The 15,879-nt window shown below is 42.8% G+C and overlaps 1 protein-coding gene and 1 long non-coding RNA gene across 5 annotated transcripts in view; one reads left to right on the top strand and one right to left on the bottom strand.

Moving 5' to 3' along the window:
* Positions 1–15,879, bottom strand: part of LOC139533901 (pleiotrophin-A-like) — a 57,238-nt gene that overhangs the window by 6,396 nt on the left and 34,963 nt on the right. For all 4 annotated transcript variants that reach the window (XM_071332385.1, XM_071332382.1, XM_071332384.1 and 1 more), the window contains exons 2-4: positions 10,334–10,428; positions 9,831–10,004; positions 889–1,050 (exon numbers count right to left, since the gene is read on the bottom strand). In XM_071332385.1, the coding sequence (XP_071188486.1) occupies positions 889–1,050; positions 9,831–10,004; positions 10,334–10,427 (430 nt within the window). In that variant the 5' untranslated portion in view covers position 10,428. The remainder of the gene's footprint in view (positions 1–888; positions 1,051–9,830; positions 10,005–10,333; positions 10,429–15,879) is intronic.
* On the top strand, positions 3,309–9,221 carry LOC139533902 (uncharacterized). The gene is made up of 2 exons (XR_011666880.1): positions 3,309–7,884; positions 8,180–9,221. It is a non-coding gene; the product is annotated as an uncharacterized lncRNA (long non-coding RNA).

Here is a 15,879-nt window from a genome sequence, read left to right as displayed (position 1 = left end):
ATACAGGTTAGGGGAGGGTTTGGCCGCGGTAGGCCATCATTGTAAAATAACACCTCCAGGCTGTGTAAAGGCTATTTGACCAAGAAGGAGAGTGATGGAGTGCTACATCAGATGACCTGGCCTCCACAATCACCCGACCTCAACCCAATTGAGATGGTTTGGGATGAGTTGGACCGCAGAGTGAAGGAAAAGAAGCCAACAAGTGCTCAGCATATGTGGGAACTGCTTCAAGACTGTTGGAAAAGCATTCCAAGTGAAGCTGGTTGAGAGAATGCCAAGAGTGTGCAAAGCTGTCATCAAGGCAAAGGCTATTTTCATTTGTTTAACACTTTTTATGGGTACTACATGATTCCATATGTGTTATTTCATAGTGCTGATGTCTTCACTATTACTGTACAATGTAGAAAATATTTAAAAAATAAAGAAAAACCATTGAAGGAGTAGGTGTGTCCAAACTTTTGACTGGTACTGTATACATTTTTAGACTAGTAATATATTGACTGGTACCTACACTATTTGGGGCGGCAGCATAGCCTAGTGGTTGGGTAGAGCTTTGGACTAGTAACCGAAAGGTTGCAAGATCGAATCCCCGAGCTGACAAGGTACAAATCTGTCGTTCTGCCCCTGAATAAGGCAGGTAACCCACTGTTCCTAGGCCGTCATTGAAAATAAGAATTTGTTCTTAACTGACTTGCCTAGTTAAATAAAGATAAAATAAAATAAATTTAAAATCCTGGTATTGTAAGTTAAACATTCACTAAACATGTGTTCCCTTTGCAGTGGTTTAGCTTACCAATCAAATCCCTCAGGATATACACTACTGGTAAAGACATATATGTAAATCTATGGCTTTGCTGATATGCTCTCCGACACTCCCCCTCAGCCTACCTTGCAGCTTGGTCTTGGGGATCTTGCCGCAGGGCTTGGTGGCGCTCACTGTGTTAGGACAGGTGGCATCCATGAGAGCGCGTTTCAGCACCCCAGTCCGGTTCTTCTTTCCCGTCACCAAGTCACACTCTCCCCAGGCCTGGAAGTCATACTTGCATTCACCTACAGAGACATGGTTACAACAGAGATACATGTTCAATACAAAACACATTTTACAGGATTTTTTGTCCATTAAAATAACATCAAATTGATCAGAAATACAGCGTAGACATTGTTAATGTTGTAAATGACTATTGTCGCTGGAAACAGCAGATTTTTTATGGAATATCAACATTTGCGTACAGAGGCCCATTATCAACAACCATCACTTCTGTGTTCCAATGGCACGTTGTGTTAGCTAATCCAAGTTTATCATTTTAAAAGGCTAATTGATCATTAGAAAACCCTTTTGCAATTATGTTAGCACAGCTGAAAACTCTTGTTCTGATTAAAGAAGCAATAAAACTGGCTTTCTTTAGACTAGTTGAGTATCTGGAGCATCAGCATTTGTGGGTTCGATTACAGGCTCAAAATGGCCAGAAACAAAGAACTTTCTTCTGAAACTCATCAGTCTATTCTTGTTCTGAGAAATGAAGGCTATTCCATGCGAGAAACTGCCAAGAAACTGAAGATCTCGTACAACGCTGTTTACTACTTCCCGAAGTCACCTCTTCACTGTTAACGTTGAGACTGGTGTTTTGCAGGTACTATTTAATGAAGCTGCCAGTTGAGGACTTGTGAGGCGTCTGTTTCTCAAACTAGACACTCTAATGTACTTGTCCTCTTGCTCAGTTGTGCACCGGGGCCTCCCACTCCTCTTTCTATTCTAGATAGAGCCAGTTTGCGCTGTTCTGTGAAGGAAGTAGTATACGGCAGTGTAGGTTAAGATACAAAAACACAAAGCTTTTGTCGGCCATTAGTGGTAACGCACGCTCCCCTTTAGCAGGCTGGTCTCATAGACTAACCGTAACATAGCATATGTTTGGTATTGTTACATAAGACAGAAGATTAATTAAGGCAAAAACGAATGGTGGATGGTTGGTCGGGGTGGATGGGTATGCGTATAACGCAAACATCTAAAATCCCAAAGGTTGCAGGTTCAAATCTCATCATAGACAATTTTAGCTAATTAGCAGCTTTGCAACTACTTACTACTTTGTATCTACTTTACAACTACTTCAAGTTAGAAAATTCTTCCCCTAACCCTGACCGTAACCCTTTCACCTAACCCTATCCTTAACCCTAACCCTAAACCCTAACCTCGCTAACGTTAGCCACCTAGCTAATGTTAGTGTTAGCCATTTAGCCACCTAGCTAACATTCACAACAAATTGGAATTCGTAACATATTATACGTATTGCAGATTTGTAATATATTATATGAATTTCAATTGGTAACATATCATAAGAATTGTAATTTGTAACATATCATACAAAATGGATGATGGACATCCACAAATGAATACATACCATATCATACTAATTTGACTGTCCCAGATTGATATTTACTATGTTGTATGGTGATTGTAGCACCCAGAAGACATCCCATAGGTTGAATACAACTGATCAAGTAGAAAATTAAATGTAATTACATTTATCGGCCTAGAATCAGCAATAAAGAACTGTTGTGGAACATCCTTTCTTTTACTGGAAAGGGGATTTTTTTCATAAAATGTCTGATTTATTTTAGTTTTATCCGTTAAATAATCTGATCTTCTACTCAAAAACACCAGAACCTGTAATATTTGCAAAAAGATTTACATTCCAACTATTCTCAGCCCCAGGACTTTCTTTATCAACCACCAACTGGTGCACCGTGTTATTATCTAGTGTATGGCTTTCCCTGCCAAGACCGGATTGTCTCCTTTAGGCTCCATTTTGCCCAGTTTCTCCACTCTGAAGATTCCATCTGTCTTTCCCATACACAGACTGTCTGGCGTTCTCTGCCTTTCAAAAAGGGCCTCCACTCTTTCACTTTATATTTTATTCTCTTTATGGAAAGAAAACATTTAAGCAGTCTACAGACTGGATTTCATTAAGGATCTTATTTTACATTATATTCAGAGTCCTCTTTAAACTCCTCCCCCAAGGATGCAGGGCTGTTCCAGGAAAGGATAGCCATGCCCCGTTCTTGTGTGTAAGAATGTGTGTCCGCATTCATGTGTGTGTGTTTGTGTTTATCATCCCTCCATCCCTCTCTCCCTTCCTTTTGTTGGACTCTGGCGTAGCTCCCTCTTGGCTGTGACACTCGTTTCCCTACTCCTCTCAGATAAAAGCTTGGGCCACTGTCACCTGGCTCTGAAATCCCAGGGCACTCGGCTGAGGGGAGTGGAGGGGGGGATGAGTTAAATCTAAATTCTGTTAAATCTCACAATCCATTGCGTCACTTCCTGTTGAATCTGCAGACGTGTTGCTGTGCGTTTTGTTGCTGTGCGTTTTGCTGCCAACTTTACTTTGCTAGCTGACAACTTTACGTTTTTTTGTTTTGTTTTTGTTTTTAATTACCGTTTATATTTTTAGTTTTTTTTCCATCGCAACTTTTTTCCCTCATTCAACTTTTTCACTCCGGACGCTTTATCTGGACATGGTTCGTCAACACCTTCAACAGCCGAAGCTAAGTAGTAACATTAACATGATGTCTTCTAATTGCAGTCGCTGTACTCATAATATACAGGAGAACGATCGCCTTACGGCGAGAATAGCTGTGCTACAAGCCCAGCTTCAGACGCAATCGTTAGGCAAGGGTAATTTCAGTGTAGGAAAGGAAGAAACAGCGTCTGTGCCACCAGTAAGTACAGATAGTAACGTTAGTATAAATCCCCCCGCACAGTCCCCGCAGCCGGACAACTTTCTCATGGCTTCTGGAGGGAAATGCTGTTGGAATGCTCAACCGGTGTCGCTCATTCAGCCGACAGAAACTTTCAACCGGTTCTCCCCATTATGTAGCGAGTCGGAGTCTGAGTCTGAGTCTTCTCTTGTCTCTACTCCTCCCGTTACGGGGTCTGAGACGCCGAAGGCTCCCACCATTAGCTCTGACAAATTGAAAACCCTAGTCATTGGCGACTCCATTACCCGCAGTATTAGACTTAAAGCGAATCACCCAGCGATCATACACTGTTTACCAGGGGGCAGGGCTACCGACGTTAAGGCTAATCTAAAGATGGTGCTGGCTAAAGCTAAATCTGGCGAGTGTAGAGAGTATAGAGATATTGTTATCCACGTCGGCACCAACGATGTTAGGATGAAACAGTCAGAGGTCACCAAGTGCAACATAGCTTCAGCGTGTAAATCAGCTAGAAAGATGTGTCGGCATCGAGTAATTGTCTCTGGCCCCCTCCCAGTTAGGGGGAGTGACTAGCTCTACAGCAGAGTCTCAGCACTCAATCGCTGGTTGAAAACTGTTTTCTGCCCCTCCCAAAAGATAGAATTTGTAGATAATTGGCCCTCTTTCTGGGACTCACCCACAAACAGGACCAAGCCTGACCTGCTGAGGAGTGACGGACTCCATCCTAGCTGGAGGGGTGCTCTCATCTTATCTACCAACATAGACAGGGCTCTAACTCCTCTAGCCCCACAATGAAATAGGGTGCAGGCCAGGCAGCAGGCTGTTAGCCAACCTGCCAGCTTAGTGGAGTCTGCCAATAGCACAGTCAGTGTAGTCAGCTCAGCCATACCCATTGAGACTGTGTCTGTGCCTCGACCTAGGTTGGGCAAAACTAAACATGGCGGTGTTCGCCTTAGCAATCTTATTAGGATAAAGACCTCCTCCATTCCTGCCATCATTGAAAGAGATCGTGATACCTCACATCTCAAAATAGGGTTACTTAATGTTAGATCCCTCACTTCAAAGGCAGTCATAGTCAATGAACTAATCACTGATCATAATCTTGATGTGATTGGCCTGACTGAAACATGGCTTAAGCCTGATGAATTTACTGTGTTAAATGAGGCCTCACCTCCTGGTTACACTAGTGACCATATCCCCCGTGCATCCCGCAAAGGCGGAGGTGTTGCTAACATTTACGATAGCAAATTTCAATTTACAAAAAAAAAATGGCGTTTTCGTCTTTTGAGCTTCTAGTCATGAAATCTATGCAGCCTACTCAATCACTTTTTATAGCTACTGTTTACAGGCCTCCTGGGCCATATACAGCGTTCCTCTCTGAGTTTCCTGAATTCCTATCAGACCTTGTAGTCATAGCAGATCATATTCTAATTTTTGGTGATTTTAATATTCACATGGAGAAGTCCACAGACCCACTCCAAAAGTCTTTCGGAGCCATTATCGACTCAGTGGGTTTTGTCCAACATGTCTCTGGACCTACTCACTGCCACAGTCATACTCTGGACCTAGTTTTGTCCCATGGAATAAATGTTGTAAATCTTAATGTTTTTCCACATAATCCTGGACTATCGGACCACCATTTTATTACGTTTGCAATCGCAACAAATAATCTGCTCAGACCCCAACCAAGGAGCATCAAAAGTCGTGCTATAAATTCTCAGACAACACAAAAATTCCTTGATGCCCTTCCAGACTCCTTCTGCCTACCCAAGGACGTCAGAGGACAAAAATCAGTTAACCACCTAACTGAGGAACTCAATTTAACCTTGCGCAATACCCTAGATGCAGTTGCACCCCTAAAAACGAAAAACATTTGTCATAAGAAACTAGCTCCCTGGTATACAGAAAATACCCGAGCTTTGAAGCAAGCTTCCAGGAAATTGGAACGGAAATGGCGCCACACCAAACTGGAAGTCTTCCGACTAGCTTGGAAAGACAGTACCGTGCAGTACCGAAGAGCCCTCACTGCTGCTCGCTCATCCTACTTTTCCAACTTAATCGAGGAAAATAAGAACAATCCAAAATTTCTTTTTGATACTGTTGCGAAACTAACTAAAAAGCAGCATTCCCCAAGAGAGGATGGCTTTCACTTCAGCAGTAATAAATTCATGAACTTCTTTGAGGAAAAGATCATGACCATTAGAAAGCAAATTACGGACTCCTCTTTGAATCTGCGTATTCCTCCAGGGCTTAGCTGTCCTGGATCTGCACAGCTCTGCGAGGGCCTGGGATCGGGAGAGACACTTAAGTGTTTTAGTACTATATCTCTTGACACAATGATGAAAATAATCATGGCCTCTAAACCTTCAAGCTGCATACTGGATCCTATTCCTACTAAACTGCTGAAGGAGCTGCTTCCTGTGCTTGGCCCTCCTATGTTGAACATAATAAACAGCTCTCTATCCACCGGATGTGTACCAAACTCACTAAAAGTGGCAGTGATAAAGCCTCTCTTGAAAAAGCCAAACCTTGACCCGGAAAATATAAAAAACTATCGGCCTATATCGAATCTTCCATTCCTCTCAAAGATTTTAGAAAAAGCTGTTGCGCAGCAACTCACTGCCTTTCTGAAGACAAATAATGTATACGAAATGCTTCAGTCTGGTTTTAGACCCCATCATAGCACTGAGACTGCACTTGTGAAGGTGGTAAATGACCTTTTAATGGCGTCAGACCGAGGCTCTGCATCTGTCCTCGTGCTACTAGACCTTAGTGCTGCCTTTGACACCATCGATCACCACATTCTTTTGGAGAGACTGGAAACCCAAATTGGTCTACACGGACAAGTTCTGGCCTGGTTTAGATCTTACCTGTCGGAAAGATATCAGTTTGTCTCTGTGAATGGTCTGTCCTCTGACAAATCAACTGTACATTTCGGTGTTCCTCAAGGTTCCGTTTTAGGACCACTATTGTTTTCACTATATATTTTACCTCTTGGGGATGTTATTCGAAAACATAATGTTAACTTTCACTGCTATGCGGATGACACACAGCTGTACATTTCAATGAAACATGGTGAAGCCCCAAAATTGCCCTCGCTAGAAGCCTGTGTTTCAGACATAAGGAAGTGGATGGCTGAAAACTTTCTACTTTTAAACTCGGACAAAACAGAGATGCTTGTTCTAGGTCCCAAGAAACAAAGAGATCTTCTGTTAAATCTGACAATTCATCTTGATGGTTGTAAAGTCGTCTCAAATAAAACTGTGAAGGACCTCGGCGTTACTCTTGACCCTGATCTCTCTTTTGACGAACATATCAAGACTGTTTCAAGGACAGCTTTTTTCCATCTACGTAACATTGCAAAAATCAGAAATTTTCTGTCCAAAAATGATGCAGAAAAATTAATCCATGCATTTGTTACTTCTAGGTTAGACTACTGCAATGCTCTACTTTCCGGCTACCCGGATAAAGCACTAAATAAACTTCAGTTAGTGCTAAATACGGCTGCTAGAATCCTGACTAGAACCAAGAAATTTGATCATATTACTCCAGTGCTAGCTTCCCTACACTGGCTTCCTGTTAAGGCAAGGGCTGATTTCAAGGTTTTACTGTTAACCTATAAAGCGTTACATGGGCTTGCTCCTACCTATCTTTCCGAGTTGGTCCTGCCGTACATACCAATACGTACGCTACGGTCACAAGACGCAGGCCTCCTAATTGTCCCTAGAATTTCTAAGCAAACAGCGGGAGGCAGGGCTTTCTCCTATAGATCTCCATTTTTATGGAACAGTCTGCCTACCCATGTGAGAGACGCAGACTCGGTCTCAACCTTTAAGTCTTTACTGAAGACTTATCTCTTCAGTAGGTCATATGATTGAGTGTAGCCTGGCCCAGGAGTGTGAAGGTGAACGGAAAGGCTCTGGAGCAACGAACCGCCCTTGCTGTCTCTGCCAGGCCGGTTCCCCTCTCTCCACTGGGATTCTCTGCCTCTAACCCTGTTACAGGGGCTGAGTCACTGGCTTGCTGGTGCTCTTTCATGCCGTCCCTAGGAGGGGTGCGTCACTTGAGTGGGTTGAGTTACTGACGTGATCTTCCTGTCTGGGTTGGCGCCCCCCCTTGGTTTGTGCTGTGGTGGAGACCTTTGTGGGCTATACTCGGCCTTGTCTCAGGATTGTAAGTTGGTGGTTGAGGATTTCCCTCTAGTGGTGCGGGGGCTGTGCTTTGGCAAAGTGGGTGGGGTTATATCCTTCCTATTTGGCCCTGTCCGGGGGTTTCTTCGGATGGGGCCACAGTGTCTCCTGACCGCTCCTGTCTCAGCCTCCAGTATTTATGCTGCAGTAGTTTGTGTCGGGGGGCTAGGGTCGGTTGGTTACCTGGAGTACTTCTCCTGTCTTATCCAGTGTCCTGTGTGAATTTAAGTATGCTCTCTCTAATTCTCTCGTTCTCTCTTTCTCTCTGTGAACCTGAGCCCTAGGACCATACGTCAGGACTACCGGGCATGATGACACCTTGCTGTCCCCAGTCCGCCTGGCCTTGCTGCTATTCCAGTTTCAACTGTTCTGCCTGTGGTTACGGAACCCCTACCTGTCCCAGACCTGCTGTTTTCAACTCTTAATGATCGGCTATGAAAAGCCAACTGAGATTTATTCCTGATTATTATTTGACCATGCTTGTCATTTATGAACATTTTGAAAATCTTGGCTCTCTCTAATTTTCTCCTTCTCTCTTTCTTTCTCTCGGAGGACCTGAGCCCTAGGACCATACGTCGGGACTACCGGCCGTGGTGACTCCTTGCTGTCCCCAGTCCGCCTGGCCTTGCTGCTATTCCAGTTTCAACTGTTCTGCCTGCGGTTATGGAACCCCTACCTGTCCCAGACCTGCTGTTTTCAACTCTTAATGATCGGCTATGAAAAGCCAACTGAGATTTATTCCTGATTATTATTTGACCATGCTTGTCATTTATGGAAATTTTGAAAATCTTGGCTCTCTCTAATTTTCTCCTTCTCTCTTTCTTTCTCTCGGAGGACCTGGGCCCTAGGACCATGCGTCGGGACTGCCGCCCGTGGTGACTCCTTGCTGTCCCCAGTCCGCCTGGCCTTGCTGCTATTCCAGTTTCAGCTGTTCTGCCTGCGGTTATGGAACCGCCACCTGTCCCAGACCTGTTGTTTTTCAACTCTTGATGATCGGCTATGAAAAGCCAACTGAAAATTATTCATGATTATTATTTGACCATGCTTGTCACTTATGAACATTTTTGAACATCTTGGCATAGTTCTGTTATAATCTCCACCCGGCACAGCCAGAAGAGGACTGGCCACCCCTCATAGCCTGGTTCCTCTCTAGGTTTCTTCCTAGGTTTTGGCCTTTCTAGGGAGTTTTTCCTAGCCACCGTGCTTCTACACCTGCATTACTAGCTGTTTGGGGTTTTAGGCTGGGTGTCTGTACAGCACTTCGAGATATTAGCTGATGTACGAAGGGCTATATAAAATAAAATTGATTGATTGATTGGATGAGGAGGGGTTGACAGGACCATTGTTCTGGGAATTCTACAGGGATCTTCAAAACAGAGTGCTCTAAAAGCGTGTGCCTCTGTACCTATAACTTGGCAGTGAACACGTGTAGCATATGGGCATGTGTGAAACTTACTCCTCAGCCTGAAGTGTCTCCACTAGCGCCAGAGAATAGCTAGCTTTTCAGGTGGCGCTGACATTATATTCAGAGTCCTCTTTAAACTCCTCAGGTGGGCAGTCATGTGTGTTAGCAAAGCAGAGATCTTGGGTTCAAGCCTGGGTGTGAGCTGAATCAGGAGGAAGCTAGTAGGGAAAGTGGCAGGTAGCCCATGCTCTGTTTGGAGATGACTCACATCTCTGCTGTATACACCCAGGCTGTAATTTCCTGAACCAGGCAATCATTCTCTGGGAATGTCCATTCATGAAGACTGAATTGGAAACACAACTGAAATCCTACTCCATTGAGTAGCAGAATATTTTCCCCTTTAATGGACATGGATACACATAAAAAAAATATTACCTAAACAAAAAGACATAAAATCCCTAGACAAGTCATGTTCGTGCTGAATTATAAATGTGAGTCCGCTCCCCATGACCACACTCACACACCTCCAAACTGCTTCTTCCAGTTACAGGGGATCTTGCAGCGCTGGGTCTTGATGGTTTGCTTGCAGTCGGTGCCAGTGCGTGTGCCCTCCCTGGTGCCCAGGCCGCAGTCACCCTCGTTGGCCACGCACACACTCCACTGCCACTCCCCACAGTCCGACTTACGCTCCTTCTTCCCTGCAGGATCGCACACACACACCAACCTTATACTGCAGTCATGTCTGGGACATAATTATGTGGGCTGTAATTAGGCCAGGCTAGAGCTACACTACCACCGTGAAAGGTGAAAGTATTCAAATATATAAAGCACCGAGATATGCGTCTGTCATTGTGAGTCTGCAGTGAGCCCCCCTGCTTAAAGTGTATTTATGCACAAATCTGACCTGATTTGAGCTTTACATCAAATTACCATTCATACCTTGTAGCAGGTACTGTAATAGGAGACCCCCCTCCATCCACATATCATCTGTCTGTCTGACTGCTGCCAATCTGCCGGTGTTTCTCACCTTGTTTCTCAGCTTTCCCCCCCTCGCCTGCTGTCACTGTGAGGACCAGGAGGGCCATGACGGCCAGAAGCGTCCATTGCTGCTGCCCTGACATGCTAGGAGAGAGGGAGAACAGACACAGAGGAATAACAAGTACAGCAACATATGTAACTCTGTGGGAGACATTCCATCGAAGGCCTCCCCTTCACCACCCTCTCATTTCTTCAGATGAAGGGGCAGACCTGACAAAGAACCACAGTGAAGGCAAGCTCAGGCTATTTGTGGAATAAATGGTTGTTATTTGCTACAATGGCCTGCTGTGTGCTGCACTGTGCTCGTGTCTACAGATGTGTATGATGACATGGGGAAGTTATCGGCTGTCAGACAATGATACAGACGATTTGGAAATAGAAATAAACCTTTTTTTGCATGTTCTTTATGAATAGACTAATTGTTTCCCATCCAGGCGCTCTCTGGCCTCCCAGCGGCCCAATAAAGAGAAGCCCCGTTCTAATCGCGGGTGCTGCTGTGCTAGGGAACTCTGGGTGGTGGAATTAGCGCACCATCCCCGTTTCTCATTCATTCCTTCTTTCACTTTCCCCCTGTTTATTTTGGAGATACCCAAAAACCCACAGAAGGGGAATCAGCGTGAGATTTAAGCAATTACCGAGCGTCTTGGATGCCAAAATGCTCCACTGTGCCCAAATTACTGCAAAAGGTACAGCCTGGCGGGGAAATCATTTACATTTGTCAATTTTAATTAATCATGAGCTGACATGGCTCTTACCCCCGCCCTGACACATTTGGCCCTGTATTTTTAGTCCTCTCCAGTTTGAGACTTTGCAGAAGTTGATGCACGTCACGTCTATTAGCGATGTAGGCAACGTGATAATCAATTTAAAAAGATGGCATTCAAACTCTCCTTTATTTTATTATTAGCCATTATTAATAGAGCGCTCACTGGTTGAATTCACTTCTGCTCTCAGTGCATCTATATTTAATGAGTCTACTCTGAGTTTAACTCATCTTAACCCTTACAATACAGGGCTTGAACCCCCAACAGTGGAAGCATACAGCATGCCCACTTTAACTGAGAGGCAGAATAACATTTGATTTGATTTGAGAACCTCTTTAGACAGACTGTTTTCTTGCCAGAAGCAGTTTTGTGTCAGTCAAACTGTTCAGTCAATGTTCCATTCCTCTCTCTATTCCAAGAAAAATCTTGTTAGTCCAACACCTTTGATCGTTTCTAAAAATTGACAACCTGCAAAGTCTAAAGTTGTTTCTGAGAAATTCCCCAATCGTACTTCTGGTTTGCAACCAGGAGTTTGGAAGCTAAAGCATTGTGACTTCTCAAAGGAGAAGTCTTTCCCCTTAATGATTCATAAACAGTCTGCAGATGAGTTACAGTCCAGGTCCAGGTGTAGTTGAGGAGGGCTACAGGTTAAAGGGGGATATCAACCTCCTGCAGCGTTCAGTACATTCTTTTCAGACAGAATAGTTTGCTGAGGGGTAGACAGGGTTTCCCTCATTGCAATGGAATCAAGTGTTCCACCTTTCACTCACTGGTGCTGTGCATGAAATATTTACACCAAATCCCTTTCTGTCTCTCAGAGCATGACAACACTTTCCATAATGGATGAATGGATTGATTCAGTACACCTGACTTTTAGATGCTATGTGTGCGTCTCCATTGTAACCTGGATTTCCATTGTAAAAAAGAAAGATGTTTTTGTTGTCACATACACCAGATAGGTGCAGGGAAATGTGTTGTTTTACAGGGTCAGCCATACTAGCACAGTGCCCCTGGACCAAATTAGGCTTAAGTGCCTTGCTCAAGGGCACATAGATTTTACACCTTGTTGGCTCGGGTATTCAAACCAGCAACCTTTTGGTTACTGGCCCAACGCTCTAGCTGCTACGCTACCTGCCGCCCTACTACTACAGAGTCGATTGATAATACCTGAGTTCTCAGATACTGTACACACCATGCATACTGTAACATACCCAGGTTATCGTATGATATTTAACTTGTATTTGGGAATAAAGTTACGATTTTTTCCCACTCTCCCTCCCACCACCCATAGATAATTTCAAATGTATATCTTCTCATATCACAACCAGACACAACAAGTCACCCTATGACAGTGGGATTCAAAGTTGGGGTCATGAACCTCCAGTTCGGTTGCCAAAATTGTACATTTTTCTATCTTTCTATCTTTTTTTTTTACCGTAAAATAAGAGTACAGATTATTGTATGGGACAATATACAAACGTTTTTGAGAAAGACTATTTGAAAAATACAATTTTATTGAGTGAATGTATTCGTGACTATTGTCCAATGTCCTCTGTCACATAAGCAAAAGTCTTGCCTGATTATGTATGTCCAGACGTCGATTAACACCTGTTTATTATGAAAGCACATTTATTGATGTGGGGATATTTATCATGTGGAATATATTGCCTCAATGTGTTTGTACCTTTTTCATACCTTTATTGAAGTTGATTGTCAATTAGGTAATTGGTAGGGTTTGTGATGCATTCTGGGTAATATGTATTGCTACAAGAAGCTTATAATTTCTTTGCTTGTTAGACAAGACATCCAGGTAACAGGTTGGCTTGCTGCCGGTTAGTGCTGAGCGATTAACCAACATCAGTTCTATATCATTCAGTTTTTTTCTTTGAGCTCAATAGTCAAATTGCACAGTATATCTATAGATTAATCAGATCCAGCCTGAACTGTGTGATGTAGTAGGGAGTTGTAGTTTCCAGCAGGCCAATATTCTACATAGTTTAGTGCATAAAACATGGTAATTAACTACAATGACCATAATCTAATTGTCCGGTCTGTGTTTCCAAAGACAGTACACTATGAAACTATGCATGTTTCTTTACGCCTGCTACAGAGGAGACAAGAATGCGGTATCGTGAGGGGATGTAGAGATCAGCTGTTGCTTGGCCAGGTATCTCTACCTGAAAATACATGATCAAAGTAATTGATAGTTGGTATTCAGCAGTCATAAAAGCATGTGTTACTTACTTTGAAGAACTACAAAATTGTGATTTGTCAGACAGCATAGGCAGCAGCTCTATTGAGATTAAATGATGACTTGGAATGAATTAAGAAAGTAATCAAATAAAACAAATGTAATATACACAACAATTTAAATATTTTATTAAAGTAAAGTAATGTGAATAAATTATAGTTAATAAGTGATAAGAAGTAATGAACAGTCACTACCATCATGGGACTTGTATTGTTTTATTCTGTGTTGTTACAGCCTTCAACACAAATAATCGAAATCGAAAACGTTTAAAAATATATATAATCTAACCGAAACCAAACCGACCTCAAAGCACTAATGTTTCAGCACTACTGCCAGGTTTACAGGCATGATTGAAGCCTGTGTTTTCTTTGGTTAGAGATTTATTTGATTCCAGTCTGTAGATCTGCGTTGTTGCAAAAGCTAAATCCAAATGCATGGTCAACTTCACAGTATTTATTGGTTACTTTTCATTTCAATAAGAATTGAAGGTTATATGTTGATGTAAAAAAAAATGTACATTTACCGCTTCAAAGGTTGTCATTAGATTTGGGATGGGTGGGGTTGCGAGAAATTATTGTAAAAAAAAGTAGGTTCCCCAGAAATTCTGGTGTGAAAAAAATGGAGTGCAAGCTAAAAAAGTTTGAATACCACTGGAAGCCAAATGAGAAGGCCTAATACGATGAGTCATTATTCCTATCTGTCACAATGAAGTGGGATTCTTTCCTGTGGATCAGCGGGGAAGATCACAGTGTGGAGTGCTGGGTAGGCATGTGAGGCCCAACCCCAATCAATCCGTTATAGGAGGATGACATGGCTTAGGGACCACAGGAGAACATGCGTTCACCAGCTGCCAAGCAGGCAGATGCACCTCAGTCCTCCTCAGCCCTCGACAGAAACACTGTGGCAGACACAGTCCATGAGCCAGGCAGAATTAGTCCTATCAAACACTCCATTTCCCCATTGATCTGTGAACAGCGGTGGCGGCGCTCAGTGAGTTTGTGGAGCTCACCACAAACTCCTTCCCCTCCATTCCCGCTCCACTCCCTCTCTCATTGATACTGCTTCAATAGTTAAAGCCTCTATTCATATCATCTATTCATATTATCTGATCCTTTCAGTAGCATTTCAACCAAAGGAACGGAGGCAATAAAGTTTTTAGCCGTGGAAGAAAAGAGCCGTTAAAACGAATAAATGAAAAGACAGTAGAAAGAGGAACGACTGGGGGGTGTTAGCTTTCTACTAGCTTCTATTAGCTTTCTAATGCTACATGCAAAATACTGGACCACGGTCATCCTCCAAAGAATGAAGATGTACACTTTATATTTTTTTCATGTTTTAATATTTTGAACGGAATAGATGAAATGGTAATCCAACCATTACAACTCTCTACTGGTATGATAGAGGGAAATATCCTAACAAATGAGGGGGATTCATGCACTAGCATGCTGTGGTAAGTAGCCATACATAAATAAAACATGCATTGAATTCTATCCCCCTGAAGGCTCAGAGGCAAATCCCCATTTTCTTAAACCAGCAAGAATTCAATTATACATAGATCGTATTTAGAGATAAGTGTAGCCTTCCAAAGCATTGTTTTAGGTTTAAATAAACTTTCCGCTGTTCATCCAACCTCAGCCGCTCACAGATTAGGAAAACAAATAGGCCTAAAACTTGTGAACAGGGAGAAGTAACTCCCTCCCTGTCCTATGCCTAGTATTGTTGTTGCAAAATGTAATGCGTACATGACAATATTCTGTTATCTTAGTGAGAAGGTGACCTACAATAACGGTGTAACGGTGTTTATGTAGGCTAGAGAGATGGCTATCAATGTCACTAAACCAGGGTGCTAAACCTAGTTCTGGAAATGACAGATTACTCAGATTACAGAGTCCTATAACTGCCTGGACACCTGGCGGGTTTATATACTCCTTAAGACGTCATTGTGATATCTTATTACTTAGCAATAATAAAGCTACAGTAGGTACAACAACCTCTAATGCCTGGTACAGAGCTATGAGAGGGCCAGGAGTTTTTCCTGACTTTGTGAGAAACTCCAGGCCTTAGTAAGATCAGGTCATCACGTCACTCTCGATGGTGGCCCCTAGTTTAAAACGTGATGCCAGACTATCTCAAAAGAACACAATTCACTTGTTGGTTTAGCTATTACTTTCTGTTGACTCTTATTGAAAGGGAAAATGAAGTTTGAGTATTTTTCTATTTGTCCTTGGGGAAAGTAGCATAGATATACACCTCTGAGATGTTTTAGTTATATTTTAGAGAAGCAGAAAAATGCTTCATCCAGACACACAGTACATTAAAATGATGTATTTCTTGTTCAGTTTTTGCCTGTTTGTTTCATCATCACACCTTAAGATACATTTCTAAACAGATGAAAAACATCTTGACTACGGAGTGCAGTGAAAGACTGGTTGCAAACACAGCCACCAGGTATACAGTATGACCGGAACAACAGTATGACCTGAACAACATAAAAGTTCACAAAACCCCAGAAAAAAACAG

Source organism: Salvelinus alpinus, chromosome 11 (assembly GCF_045679555.1).
Source record: "Salvelinus alpinus chromosome 11, SLU_Salpinus.1, whole genome shotgun sequence".
Lineage (NCBI taxonomy): Eukaryota > Metazoa > Chordata > Actinopteri > Salmoniformes > Salmonidae > Salvelinus > Salvelinus alpinus.
Note: the sequence above shows the minus strand (reverse complement) of the source record. Positions and strands in the feature narration are given on the sequence as shown.